Source organism: Pseudophryne corroboree, chromosome 11 (genome assembly GCF_028390025.1).
Source record: "Pseudophryne corroboree isolate aPseCor3 chromosome 11, aPseCor3.hap2, whole genome shotgun sequence".
Taxonomy (NCBI): domain Eukaryota; kingdom Metazoa; phylum Chordata; class Amphibia; order Anura; family Myobatrachidae; genus Pseudophryne; species Pseudophryne corroboree.
This window is the reverse complement of record NC_086454.1, coordinates 70,729,419-70,744,772: the sequence shown is the minus strand read 5'-3', so window position 1 is coordinate 70,744,772 and position 15,354 is coordinate 70,729,419. Positions and strand designations below refer to the sequence as shown.

The 15,354-nt window shown below is 45.0% G+C and overlaps 1 protein-coding gene across 1 annotated transcript in view; it reads left to right on the top strand.

The window, feature by feature from the left end:
• The first annotated feature begins 265 nt into the window (after window positions 1–265).
• The window catches only part of LGR4 (leucine rich repeat containing G protein-coupled receptor 4), a 172,005-nt gene continuing 156,916 nt past the window's right edge, over window positions 266–15,354 (top strand). The window contains exon 1 of the mRNA XM_063944411.1: window positions 266–766. Coding sequence (XP_063800481.1) covers window positions 477–766 — 290 coding nt within the window. The 5' untranslated portion in view covers window positions 266–476. The remainder of the gene's footprint in view (window positions 767–15,354) is intronic.

The window sequence follows — 15,354 nt, the reverse complement described above, 5'->3', positions numbered from 1 at the left end:
TAGATATAACACATAGCAGTGTACACAGGACACCACAGCTTCGTTAGGCAGAAGTCTCAAGACTGAATATTACTATTCCAGACTTTACTTGAGACCCTAATGTACCGTAGCAGCAGCAGCCAGTCAGTGTCACTCCCTCTTCACAGTGTGTGGCCACGCCCCCGGATAGGCGGCCAATCACAAGGCAGACTGGGTGTCTGTTCTGGAATTTGCATATGAAAGCGTGTCGGCCAATGAGAGCTCTCCGCTCATTAGCATGCACCTTGGCTGTTTAGCATGTGGGCTGTGTGCAGCGCTAGGAGGGAGCGGAGTGGCTGCAGCAGTTACACTGTATCCCTGGTACTAGCGCCGCGCTCCCGGGAGCAGGAGGAGGCGGGGACAGGAGCTGCCCCTTGTGTGCTGCTGTACTAGTGATCGCTGGCTGCAGGAGAGGAGAGAGGGAAACGCTGCTGCGCTGGGACCCGGGAGCACACTGCATGGACTGGTCCCTCCCAGCGCCTGGCCGCCGCTCATTGTCTGTACCGAAGCAGGGGCTTGTAGCGCAGCCCACACTGGCGGGGATGAGGATGTGCCGCCCCGACTGGCTCATAGCTCTGTCCGCCCTCCTACTGCTGCTGATCTCCCCTTCCTCAGGTGGGCCCAGCGGGGCTTCATCGCCGTCCCCCTGCCCGGTGCCATGCCGCTGCAACGCGGAGAGAGGAGTGGACTGCTCCGGGAGAGGGCTGCTGGCGGTGCCCGAGGGTCTCAGCGTCTTCACCAACATGCTGTGAGTATGGCAGGTGGGGGGAAAGGTGCAGGGGGGGCTCCCGGTGCCCTCAGGGAGGGGGCAGATGCAGGAGGAGAGGACTCTGGTGCCCTCAGGTGGGGGCAGATGCAGGCTGTGGGGCTCCGGCTGCCTGGCACCAGGCTTTGGCAGCTGCTCTGACTCGGTACCCGGGGTCAGTGTGGTCCCCTGTGCCCTATACCTCTCTGCCCCACTCCCACCACTCTATACACTGAATAAAGCCACTTGCAGCCATAGATCAGAACTCCCCTGGCCAAGCAGCAGCTCTATAGAGGGAGCTAGAGAGTGGGGGGCACTTCTGCTGATACTTTATAAGATTACCCAACTCCTGCAGTGCTCCACAGGGGCCACCGCTGCCCTCCAGCCTGACATTCACCTGCTTATTCTATAACCCATGCCAGGCATCTCTACTGTATTGTGCATGTAGCCCATTAAACACTGAACTCTACTTCTACTGTGTTTTTTGATACTAGTGACAACAACAAACTATTGCGGAGTTCATTGTTTCCTGTTATTATTATTATTATTATTATTATTATTATTATTATTATTATTATTATTAATAATAAAAATAAAAAAATAATATATATATATATATATATATATTTTTTTTTTTTGGTGTTTTTAGAAATGCATGAAGTTGATCTGATGTCCTGCATCAGTAGTAACATTGTAAAAGGAGAAAAATATTTCCTTTACACAACCTATTGCACAGTTGATACATAAAGGTCGCATAGTAAATAAATAAAGGTCACCTGATCTTGGAGTGGCAAGCACCTTAGCAGTGAATGGGAAAGACAGCGCTGGTTGCTTACAAATGTTTTGGCTGAAAAGTTTTGTGACTGCTGCTTTATGGGTCATCCGGGTTACCTTCAGTTGACTTGATTCATCAGACTTCATTACATTCCATGATTGTTATTGTAGCTACCCAAATAATCAACTTAGTTGTTTTGTGGCTTTTAATGCTGACACTTTTTAATGGACCAATCGTAGATTTATCGAAGCAATGCAATCGGTGTGGAGTTAGTATGTTCTTCCCGTCTTTGTGTGGGTTTCCCCCAGGTGCTCCTGTTTCCTCCCACAATCCAAAAACATACAGGTAGATTAATTGGCTCTGACATAAAAACTTAACCCTAGTGTGTAAATGTAGTTGGAAATATAGATTGTAAGCTCCACTGGAGCAGGGACTGGTATGATGGTCTGTAAAGTGCTGTGGTGTATCGATGCACTATATCTAGAAGTAAAAAGTGCTCCCTATGTTTACATATTCCATTATTAGTTCACTGAAAAGTTCTTCTGCAATTTATATATAAATAATGCCAAGAATTTTTGTTTTATAGCGCCTATATGTACTCTTGTTAGAAAAGTTGTACTTTTACTATATAGATTGTTCATGTTGCCAGTCTACTATTAAAAATGTGAGCTCTTCTGGCGAGGGAGCTCAAATTCCTCTTGTTTATTGTATGACTTACCTTTATAGTCTGGCTTTACTCTTTTATCCTTCAATTTTGTAATGTGCTGTTTACACCGGTGGTACGGTGTAAGTATTATACATATATGACATGCATAGTATGTAGATGTGTTTTGAGTAACAATCTAGTTTGGTGCTCTATTTAGCCAGTTTTTGTTCTTTATTTGTCTGTAGGCAGAGAAAAAAAGACTCTCTCCCTGCAGAGGTTGATACATGACAAGCCCTTCTGTAGAACGCAATATTGTTGAAGTCCTCCTGCAATTACCCCTGCTGACCTCTTTTCCCACCCAGAAAGTCACAATGGTCTAGCTGTGTAGCCCTAGTGTTTATTACGTACAGCAGGACTCATAGACTTGGGAAGCATAGTGTCAGGGAATTCTACTACCGGACTATGGGAAAGGTATCTGGTTGCTGATCTAACTATTCTAGTCCTAACGAGCTATAGTTGAGAAATAAACTAAATTAAACATTAGTGACCATTGGACTGCGACTGTATGCTTGGACTTGTAGTATCTCAAGTGCTTTACAGTCACAAGGGGTCTAGCTCGCAAAAGGAACATATAACCTAATGTGACAAGCAGTATATTTGTATGACACTTTCTTGAGGCATTTCTACCTCCTGTGTCAGTTTACTTCCTCTAGCAGTGTAAACTTTGACAAATAAATCAATTCCTTTGTTGTAACGTGTATATGTAGTATTTTATTTTATGATTTTTACACTGCACATATTTTAGTTCTTGCCAATGCTTTTTATAATCTATTTTATTCCAATATAATTTTTTTTTTTTATGAGTTCATGATAGACTACAGTAGCTGGCATTGTACATATACTGTTTTAGTGACACAGCTTGAAAGTCGTTGCTTCATTTTAGTGTTTTATGTTGTGGAATCTTCAGATATAATTAAAGTGCCCGTTTATTGTCTAATATAAGTTAAAGAATGGTTTGGCAGTTGAAGGTATCAAACATTGACCTTGGATGAGGAATACAACTCCTATACTTTATTGTTAGAAGTTGAGACTGTTATCTACAAGACTATTGCAGGTTTTGTATGTGAAGGGTTCAGACTTCTTTTTATATCCCAGACAAGTCTTGGCTATAAATTAAATCAATATGATTTTTGTTCCTTACTCCAGATGGGATACAGGTCAACTGTTTGGCAAGACTGAACTTTTTTTTTTTTTTTCTTCCTTTCCCCGACTATGCTTTCCAGTACAAGCAGTCCTCTTAATTATCCTGTGGTTTAGCTTTTTCCCTCTATACGGAAAAGCATATTTGGTACCCTGTAATGTATTCTTAGAGTTTATTAAAGATGACCTAAATTGCAATACATTTTCTTTCTATCGCTCCGTAAATGAAGCCATTTAGGTTTAAGATGGTTGCGGTGAATTGTCTGTATTTCAAGGGCGGAAGGGTATGTGTGTGTGTAACAAAAAAAATCTCTCTCTCTCTCTCTCTCTCTCTCTCTCTCTCTCTCTCTCTCTCTCTCTCTCTCTCTCATGCAGGTTTAAAAAAAAAAACCTTAAACAGAACACACAACAGTGCGCTAATAAATGTGATCTAGGAATTAGGTGATGTTTTATTACTTATAAATGCTCTCCATTATAGCTGCATCAACTGTAAATTCACACTTTTAAACTGATTTCGGGTGTCCTCACATTGATCATTCACTACTAAAGTTTTACCTGACACAATGGAGGCAGCCATTTTGTGCAGGGATATTGTTTCCCGTGCTTCAGTGATGTCGCTGGTTCACAGAAAATTAAATTGATATGACAGATTATTAAGAAAATTAGTTTAGTTCAGAGGTTCCCAAACTCTGTCCTCAGGGCACCCCAATAGTCAGGGTTTTAAGTCTTATCCATGGCCCATCACAGATGGTTAAATCAAATTGACTGAGGTACTCATTTACTCACCTGTGGCCAAGCATGGATATACTTAAAATCTGGACCGTTGGGATGACTTGAACGGCCTCTGGTTTGGCTCAAAAACGTGTAAATGGTAGACTTGGAGTTTATTAATGGTTTAGGATACAAAAGCGTTTGGGGGAGGAGGATGGTACATTTGGGAGCAGAGCCACAATAATTTGACTTTGCTACATGCTGCTGCAAAAGTCTAGTATTTGTGTCATTAAATTTAAACACTATCTGTCCATGCAGAAATATACTTGCTGTATGTATGCCAACTAAAGTATCACACATCTAATCACTGCTCAGGATACTATAACTGAGGCATTCAGGGGCCTATTCTCTGTGCGATTCTGCCTAAAGGCTAATTTTGAGTTTGCGATTCCCCTTTGAACTCCCCGGAGCCCAGAACCACAGATATTGGGGGTAATTCTGAGTTGATCGCAGCAGGAACTTTGTTAGCAGTTGGGCAAAACCATGTGCACTGCAGGTGTGGCAGATATAACATGTGCAGAGAGAGTTAGATTTGGGTGGGTTATTTTGTTTCTGTGCAGTGTAAATACTGGCTGCTTTATTTTTACACTGCAATTTAGATTGCAGATTGAACACACCCCACCCAAATCTAACACTCTCTGCACATGTTATAGCTGCCTTCCCTGCAGTGCACATGGTTTTGCCCAACTGCTAACAAAGTTCCTGCTGTGATCAACTCAGAATTACCCTCGTTGACTATACACACGGTGTAATTTTGTCTATGTAAAGTATGAAAAAGTAAAAAAAAAATTTTTTTTTGGAAAAACTCATGTCGACTTTTTGTTATGTCGACCTACTGACTGTCGACCTAAGTGTAGTTGACCTAGAGACCGCATACCGAGATACCATTGGCCCATCTTCCATGATGTTGGTTACCTTTCACTGCAATATTTGGTGCAACCAGTTAGGCATTCTAATTAACATTTTCAGGTTGTTGTGTTAACAATGTACAATTCCTGTGTGTTATGATTATGAAGGCATTGTTATCCTTTTCTGCATGTGTGGTCTTGGCTTGTCTACAACTTTCTTGTTAAGCTTCCTCTTATTTTGTTACTTAGACCTGATTTGCGTTGTTGTTGTTGTTGTTGTTGTTGTTGTTTCTAGGTTGAAGGTTAATTTAATCAGCACTTTTTCTACAATGTAATTGTTCTACCTCTGAGGATTTTAGTCTTCTAGCTAAAGCATCAGCTGCATCAAGACAATGCAGGGAGACATTATGTAATTACATTAGTGTATATGCTGTATATTTTGGCGATTGTACAGACACGATCGAGAACTATTGTGGTAAAGGAATTTGAAGGTAAACAAGCAAGCAGCAACAAGTCAGGATATTTGGCTTCCTACATGTAATATCTGACAATCTAAACTCCATTCAGCGTGTACGGTACAATAATCTTTTTTCATGTAATAAGTTTGCAGTTATTTTATACATGTATTTATATATAACATTTATTTTCCCTGTGTAATAAGTGTTTGTTTGATTGTGGTCTAAATGACTTTCTCTAACGTCCTAGTGGATGCTGGGGACTCCGTAAGGACCATGGGGAATAGACGGGCTCCGCAGGAGACAGGGCACTTTAAGAAAGAATTAGGATACTGGTGTGCACTGGCTCCTCCCTCTATGTCCCTCCTCCAGACCTCAGTTTGAATCTGTGCCCGGACGAGCTGGGTGCTGTTTAGTGAGCTCTCCAAAGCTTGCTATAAGAAAGTATTTTGTTAGGTTTTTTATTTTCAGGGAGATCTGCTGGCAACAGACTCCCTGCATCGTGGGACTGAGGGGAGAGAAGCAGCCCTACTCTCTGAAGCTAGGCCCTGCTTCTTAGGCTACTGGACACCATTAGCTCCAGAGGGATCGTACACAGGATCTCACCCTTTGTCATCCGATCCGGGAGCCGCGCCGCCGTCCCCATCGCAGAGCCGGAAGACAGAAGCCGGGTGAAAGAAGCAAGAAGACTTCAAAATCGGCGGCAGAAGACTCCAGTCTTCACTGAGGTAGCGCACAGCACTGCAGCTGTGCGCCATTGCTCCCACATTACACCCACATACTCCGGTCACTGTAGGGTGCAGGGTGGGGCGCCCTGGGCAGCAATTAGGACCTCTTGGCTAAAGTTGAACATATATACAGTTGGGCACTGTATATATGTATGAGCCCCCGCCATAATATTGTACAGAAACGCGGGACAGAAGCCCGCCGCTGAGGGGGAGGGGCTTCTTCCTCAGCACTCACCAGCGCCATTTCTCTCCACAGCTCCGCTGAGAGGAAGCTCCCCAGGCTCTCCCCTGCAGAATCACGGTAGAAAGAGGGTAAAAAGAGAGGAGGGGGGGCACATAAATTTGGCGCAAAAACAGTATATACAGCAGCTACTGGGTTAACACTAAGTTACTGTGTGACTCCTGGGTAATATAGCGCTGGGGTGTATGCTGGCATACTCTCTCGCTGTCTCTCCAAAAGGCCTTGTGGTGGAACGGTCTTCAAATAGAGCATCCCCTGTGTGTGTGGTGTGTCGGTACGCTTGTGTCGGCATGTTTGACGAGGAAGGCTATGTGGAAACAGAGCGGGTACAAATGAATGTGGGGTCGCCGCCGACACCCGATTGGATGGATATGTGGAAGGTTTTAAATGATAATGTTAATTCCTTGCATAAAAGGTTGGATAAAGCTGAAGCCTTGGGACAGTCAGGGTCTCAACCCATGCCTGATCCTACAGCGCAGAGGCCGTCGGGGTCTCAGAAGCGCCCACTATCCCAAGTTGTTGACACAGATTTCAACACAGATTCCGACTCCAGTGTCGATGGCGATGATGCAAAGTTGCAGCCTAAAATGGCTAAAGCCATCCGCTACATGATTATAGCAATGAAAGATATGTTACACATCACAGAGGAAACCCCAGTCCCTGACAAGAGGGTTTATATTTATGGGGAAAAAAGGCAAGAGGTGACCCTTCCCCCTTCACATGAGTTAAATGAGTTATATGAAAAGGCTTGGGAATCTCCAGATAGAAAACTGCAGATTTCCAAACGGATGCTTATGGCGTATCCTTTCCCGCCAACGGACAGGTTACGCTGGGAATCCTCCCCTAGGGTAGACAAAGCTTTAACACGCTTATCCAAGAGGGTAGCCCTGCCGTCATAGGATACGGCCACCCTAAAAGATGCTGCGGATAGAAAGCAGGAGGGTATCCTGAAGTCCATTTATACACATTCAGGTACCCTACTAAGGCCGGCGATTGCGTCGGCCTGAATGTGTAGTGCTGTAGCAGCATGGACAGATACCTTATATGAGGAACTTGATACCTTGGACAAGTATACTATAGTACTGACCCTGGGGCATATAAAAGACGCTGTCCTATATATGAGGGATGCCCAAAGAGACATTAGCCTTCTGGGCTCTAGAATAAATGCAATGTCGATTTCCGCCAGAAGGGTCCTGTGGACTCGGCAATGGACAGGCGATGCCGACTCAAAAAGGCACATGGAGGTTTTACCTTACAGGGGTGAGGCGTTGTTTGGGGACGGTCTCTCGGACCTGGTCTCCACAGCTACGGCTGGAAAGTCAAATTTTTTGCCATATATTCCCTCACAACCTAAGAAAGCACCGTATTATCAAATGCAGTTCTTTCGATCACATAGAGGCAAGAAAGTCCGAGGTGCGTCTTTTCTTGCCAGAGGCAGGGGTAGAGGAAAGAAGCTGCACAATACAGCTAGTTCCCAGGAACAGAAGTCCTCCCCGGCTTCCTCTAAATCCGCCACATGACGCTGGGGCTCCACAGGCGGAGCCATGCCCGGTGGGGGCGCGTCTCCGAAATTTCAGCCACAAGTGGGTTCACTCACAGGTGGATCCCTGGGCTATAGAGATTGTGTCTCAGGGTTACAAGCTGGAATTCGAAGTGATGCCCCCTCACCGTTGCCTCAAATCGGCCCTGCCAGCTTCCCCCATAGAGAGGGAAATAGTGTTAGCAGCAATTCACAAATTGTATCTCCAGCAGGTGGTGGTAAAGGTTCCCCTCCTTCAACAGGGAAGGGGTTACTATTCAACAATGTTTGTAGTACCGAAACCGGACGGTTCAGTCAGACCCATATTGAATTTAAAATCCCTGAACATATACCTGAAAAGGTTCAAGTTCAAGATGGAATCGCTCAGAGCGGTCATCGCAAGTCTGGAGGAAGGGGATTTTATGGTGTCTCTGGACATAAAGGATGCTTACCTTCATGTCCCCATTTATCCACCTCATCAGGAGTACCTCAGATTTGTGGTACATGATTGTCATTACCAATTCCAGACGTTGCCGTTTGGTCTGTCCACGGCACCGAGAATATTTACCAAGGTAATGGCAGAAATGATGGTGCTCCTGCGAAAGCAGGGAGTCACAATTATCCCATACTTGGACGATCTCCTCATAAAGGCGAGGTCCAGAGAGCAGTTGCTGATCAGCGTAGCACGCTCTCGGGTAGTGTTACAACAGCACAACTGGATTCTGAATATTCCAAAGTCGCAGCTGATTCCTACGACGCGTCTGCCCTTCCTGGGCATGATTCTGGACACAGACCAGAAGAAGGTTTTTCTCCAGACGGAGAAGGCTCAGGAACTCATGACACTGGTCAGAGACCTCTTAAAACCAAAACAGGTGTCGGTGCATCACTGCACGCGAGTCCTGGGAAAGATGGTGGCATCATACGAGGCCATTCCCTTCGGCAGGTTCCATGCGAGGACCTTTCAATGGGATCTGTTGGACAAGTGGTCCGGATCGCATCTACAGATGCATCGGCTGATCACCCTATCCCCCAGGGCCAGGGTGTCTCTTCTGTGGTGGCTGCAGAGTGCTCACCTTCTCGAGGGCCGCAGATTCGGCATTCAGGACTGGGTCCTGGTGACCACGGATGCAAGCCTCCGAGGGTGGGGGGCAGTCACACAGGGAAGAAATTTCCAAGGTCTGTGGTCAAGTCAGGAGACTTGCCTTCACATCAATATCCTGGAACTAAGGGCCATATACAACGCCCTAAGTCAAGCGGAGACCCTGCTTCGCAACCAATCGGTGCTGATTCAATCAGACAACATCACCGCAGTGGCTCATGTAAACCGCCAAGGTGGCACAAGGAGCAGGGTGGCGATGGCGGAAGCCACCAGAATTCTTCGATGGGCGGAGAATCACGTACGAGCACTGTCAGCAGTGTTCATTCTGGGAGTGGACAACTGGGAAGCAGACTTCCTCAGCAGACACGACCTCCACCCGGGAGAGTGGGGACTTCATCAAGAAGTCTTCACGCAGATTGCAAGGCGATGGGAACTGCCACAGGTGGACATGATGGCGTCCCGTCTCAACAAAAAGCTACAGAGGTATTGCGCCAGGTCAAGAGACCCTCAGGCGATCGCTGTAGACGCACTAGTGACACCGTGGATGTTCCAGTCTGTTTATGTGTTTTCTCCTCTTCCTCTCATACCCAAGGTGCTGAGAATCATAAGAAAAAGAGGAGTGAGAACAATACTCATTGTTCCGGATTGGCCAAGAAGGACTTGGTATCCAGAGCTACAAGAAATGCTCACAGAGGACCCATGGCCTCTACCTCTAAGACAGGATCTGTTACAACAGGGGCCCTGTCTGTTCCAAGACTTACCGTGGCTGCGTTTGACGGAATGGCGGTTGAACGCCGGATCCTAGCAGAAAAAGGCATTCCGGATGAGGTTAGTTCTACGCTGATAAAGGCTAGGAAGGACGTGACTGCTAAACATTATCACCGTATATGGCGAAAATATGTTGCTTGGTGTGAGGCCAGGAAGGCCCCTACGGAGGAATTCCAGCTGGGCCGTTTCCTTCATTTCCTACAGTCGGGAGTGACTTTGGGCCTAAAATTGGGGTCCATTAAGGTCCAGATTTCGGCCCTATCCATTTTCTTTCAAAAAGAACTGGCTTCTCTTCCTGAAGTTCAGACGTTTGTGAAGGGAGTGCTGCATATTCAGCCCTTGTTTGTGCCCCCAGTGGCACCTTGGGATCTTAACGTGGTATTGAGTTTCCTGAAATCACACTGGTTTGAGCCACTTAAAACCGTGGAGTTGAAATATCTCACGTGGAAGGTGGTCATGCTATTAGCCTTGGCTTCGGCTAGGCGTGTGTCAGAATTGGCGGCTTTGTCACATTAAAGCCCTTCTCTGGTTTTCCATATGGACAGGGCAGAATTGCGTACTCGTCCACAATTTCTGCCAAAAGTGGTGTCATCTTTTCATATGAACCAACCTATTGTGGTGCCTGTTGCTACTCGTGACTGGGAGGATTCCGAGTTACTGGATGTAGTCAGGGCTTTGAAGATTTATGTAGCCAGAACGGCTAGAGTCAGGAAAACTGAGTCGCTGTTTATCCTGTATGCATCCAACAAGCTGGGTGCTCCTGCTTCAAAGCAAACTATTGCTTGCTGGATCTGTAACACGATTCAGCAGGCTCATTCTGCGGCTGGATTGCCGCTTCCAAAATCAGTGAAAGCCCACTCCACAAGGAAGGTGGGCTCTTCTTGGGCGGCTACCCGAGGGGTCTCGGCATTACAGCTTTGCTGAGCGTCTACTTGGTCAGGTTCAAACACTTTTGCAAAGTTCTACAAGTTTGATACCCTGGCTGAGGAGGACCTTGTGTTTGCTCATTCGGTGCTGCAGAGTCGTCCGCACTCTCTCGCCCGTTTGGGAGCTTTGGTATAATCCCCATGGTCCTTACGGAGTCCCCAGCATCCACTAGGACGTTATAGAAAATTAAGATTTTACTTACCGGTAAATCTATTTCTCGTAGTCCGTAGTGGATGCTGGGCGCCCGTCCCAAGTGCGGACTTCTTCTTCTGCAATACTTGTATATAGTTATTGCTTAAATAAGGGTTATGTTATGGTTGCATCAGGGTTATCTGATGCTCTGTTGTTGTTCATACTGTTAACTGGGTAAGTTTATAACGAGTTATACGGTGTGATTGGTGTGGCTGGTATGAGTCTTACCCTGGATTCCAAAATCCTTTCCTTGTACTGTCAGCTCTTCCGGGCACAGTTTCCTTAACTGAGGTCTGGAGGAGGGACATAGAGGGAGGAGCCAGTGCACACCAGTATCCTAATTCTTTCTTAAAGTGCCCTGTCTCCTGTGGAACCCGTCTATTCCCCATGGTCCTTACGGAGTCCCCAGCATCCACTACGGACTACGAGAAATAGATTTACCGGTAAGTAAAATCTTATTATTTCCTCTTTATAATTTCATTGAAAACATCTAGTGATTGTTAATTTATGTAGGATAACTCATTTACTGTATGTTTTTATTTACTAATTTATTATACATATATAATAAAATTTCTTTTTTTTTTTCTTTCAAATATTATTGTCGGGATCTAGTTAATACCCTGGCAGAATACCAATGCCGGGAATGCAGTTGCGCCGGGGCTATTCACATTCGTAAGTGTCCTCGACACCCATAGAGTGGGAATAGGATCTGTGGTGAGCACAGCGGGTCCGCAAGGGGCTTTCTAGTGCTCATGCCAGTGACTGTATACTGATCGCCGGGATTCCATACCCAACCCACTAAATAATAATATTATTATTATTATTATTATTATTATTATTATTAATAATAATTCTGTCTGTTTATCTATATCTCCTTCACGCTAAAGGGGTACACACACGGAGAGATCAGTGTTTAAAATCTAAGCAACCTGACTAGATTGCTTAGATTTTAAGCATGGATCTTTCGTGTGTATGCCCCACAGCGATAACGATGCACGGCCCCGCCCATCGCTATCGCCGGTGCTAGATTGAGCCTGCATGCAGGCTTAATCTAGCGGGTTTGCTCACTTCAGCGCTGTGTGAAGCGAGCAGATCCCCCTCGTCGTTGCCCCCCCCCCAGCACAGCACATCACGCTGAGCGTGAGGAAGGGGGGGGGAGATGTGTACTGAGCGGTCTGTGTAAAGATCGCTCGGCACACATCTCTCCCGTCAGTACCCCCCTTAAGGTGCATTATTACAATCCTTGTGTCACCTTACTTTTTTAATAGGAAAACAATGAAGCTCAAGCTGCCACAGAGGTTTATGCAACTGTTTTCCAGTGTGCCAGGGGCAAATTTGGCACCTAACTGCGTCAGCCCCCCTCTGGCATGAACAGATAAACACCTCACTTTGGGGAGTGCACAGTAGTATAAGCGCAGATGCAGCAACATTGGATTACTCCTGCGTTGTACTCGTTTCACAGTGTTCTTTCCCAATAAACTGCCTTTTATTTCTTGGCATACAGAAGTGACAGGTCTTGTTTGACCGTCCATTTGGCATGCCCCCTGTTTCCTGAGGAAACATACAGTCCATCTCTTACTTTGTGCCAGTTTTCAATATAATTATTATTTTTTCTTAAATAGGCAAAGAATACTTGTAGAGTACTTCAGGAGCTGTATTTCAGTAACAAAACCACGTAGTATAATTCACATTATAGAACTTATGCTGAGCAATTAGGTCACCCCTCCCCTTATAGCCTATTATTTGTTTAAACACAAATAAGAAACAAGATCGCTTTATTCCTCATAAGTGAGAGTTGTTAATAATAATAATAATAATATATTTATATATCCTGAGCTTATTTATATATTGAATAGTATTGTGCAGTGCTATGTATATATGCAGTGGCAAATGTAGGATTTATAGAGGGGGGTTTCCAAATGCAATCCACAATCTCCCACTCTGCCAGAACTCCCGCACTTGCTCCAATGTTCCACAATCGGTAGAAGAACCTAGTACCAACCCTGCACATTAATGTACACATTGGTCTTTTTTTACACTGGACACTGTATTGAATACAGTATTAATATTTAGCACTATAGATGGTCTATATTATAGGCTTTATCAAAATTATTTAACTAATATAAATAAAATAAGTGGTCATGTAAAGGTTAAAGAATAAATACACAAACATTACAGTAGAGAACCAGTAGGAGACAGAACTGTACTTTCTAAGCACACATTCTTCCACCTCATTGTAAGATGCCTGTCTCTTCTACATGGCAGCTACTCTCTGGTCCAGTGCATTGATTGAGGGTTCAAATCCACACCCAGAGCAAACTTGGTAGAAGAAGGTGCTACCACTGGGCATGTGCAGCAGCTCTACTCTGTCCCTTAAACTGCATGTTGTGGTGGCAGCTCTAGTAATCATATTATATTCTGTTGCTATTGTCATAATCTGAGTCACTGGCCAAGAGGAGAGGGGTTTCCAGGCAACCGGAAACCCCCGCTGCGTTTGCCTATGAATTATGGCTACCTGAAGTGTTGTCCTGTTAGGGTAAAACCTTCCAAAGAGGATAATGTGAGATTTGCTTATAGCATCCAATCAAGTTCTAGCTATCCATTTTATAGCATGTACTAGATCAGTATAGAATTTGATTGGTTGCTTTGGGCAACACCTCCTTTTGCCCTCTACAGCAGGTTTGATAAATCTCTCCCAATGCCTGATGCTTTAATGGTACACAGTTGAACTACTACTGAAAATGTCAGCTACCATTGCTGTTTTCAAAGGCATTTAAGCAGGAATGAAATATCTCTATATGGGATGATTATGCTATATAACAAAAAAAAACAGAAAAAAATAAGCCTGGTGAATCTGTCACCTTACCAGTGGATTGCACTAATCTTCATTAAGGTGGGGTATCACTTCTGTAGTAAGTAGCTATACAGAATGCAGCGTTTGTGCGGCAGTGATGTCGCTTAAGCCGTGTCAGTTCGTAGGCTGTTTGCTGAACAACATAAGGTCAGATGACACAGTGACTGTATTTGGCTGGAACCTTTTTATCTTCTGTATGATGGCTAATTGTGTCATCACAGTTCCACCTTCTAATAATATAAAGTTTTAAACACCTCTTATGTGTATGGTAAGTTTAAGTAATTATCTGCAGCTATATTTATCTGATGTGCCGAGGAGAGACTATTTAGTCTGATTTTCATACTCGTTTAGATGTGTGTTTATGATGAGGTGATTAAAAACCTTTTGAACTGTACCATAATGTTGTTTCTTGTTTTCTGAATGGGACTGTCAAATGAAATTGCCACTTTAATCTTTTTAAAAGCCCTTAGTAACAGGTGAAGATGAGAAGGTGAAAGATCTGAACCCTTCTGTACACGAATTGGTGAGGGAGGGATTTGGTTGTTTGCTTTCATACATGGTTGTTGATGCTAATATTGTATACTATTCTTATTTGATGTTCATACCCGTAGCTGAAAAGGGTAGCAGTTGATTTACCGACGGTCATAATCCCGACACCCATTGACCGACCCATTGATTAACTCCTTGATTAACTCTTTCTGCACATGTTATATCTGCCTCCCCTCCAGTGCACATGGTTTTGCCCAACTGCCAACAAAATTCCTGCTGCGATCAACTTGGAATTACCCCCATGGTCTCTTACGTACAAGGCCTACCTATAGGGTATAGCAAGTAAAATGTCTAGTAGAATACGTTGCTGGCAAGGGAATATTCGAACTTCAAAGTACAAAACTGATTTGAGATTATTAGAGAAGTTGATTTAATATCCAGCTATCCCCAAGGGCAGCAACACTTCTTTATAAAGGAAAAGAGGGCAGTGCCACAGAGCAGTTAAGCTGGGTACACACTAGACCAGTGGTCTCTAACCTTAATTGGGGTGTGAGCTACTTTCGGAAAATAAAACCTCTGAAAGAGTTACCCCCTCCCCCCAATGCGCGTGCGTTCCTGCGAAAGTGGGTGTGGTCTCACAACTACTAGTAATGCCCCCCAGCGTAGTGCCAGATACACAAATAATGCCCCTCAGCAGTGCCAGATATACAAATAATGCCCCTCAGCAGTGCCATTTATGCTCCCCGCAGTGCCCGATACAGTGCCCCACACAGAGCTAACCCTTGCTGGTTCTTCTACTGCCACCGGTGCTGCTTTTCCTGTATGCCTCTCCTGTGAAGTCCGGAGAGCGGCTGCGGCGAGGGACACAGTCTCTAGCAGCGGCGGGCATTTCAAATATGGTGCCGGTAAGTGAGCCAATCAGGTGCCGCCAGTGCCGGTCCACGAGCTCTGATTGGCTGACGGCCGGCACCATATTGAAAATGAAGGGAGGAGGAGTGCCAATGACTGCCCAAGTCCGTGCGCTCTGTGAGCTACCGAAAATACTACGGCGAGCTACTGGTAGCTCGCGAGCTACGGGT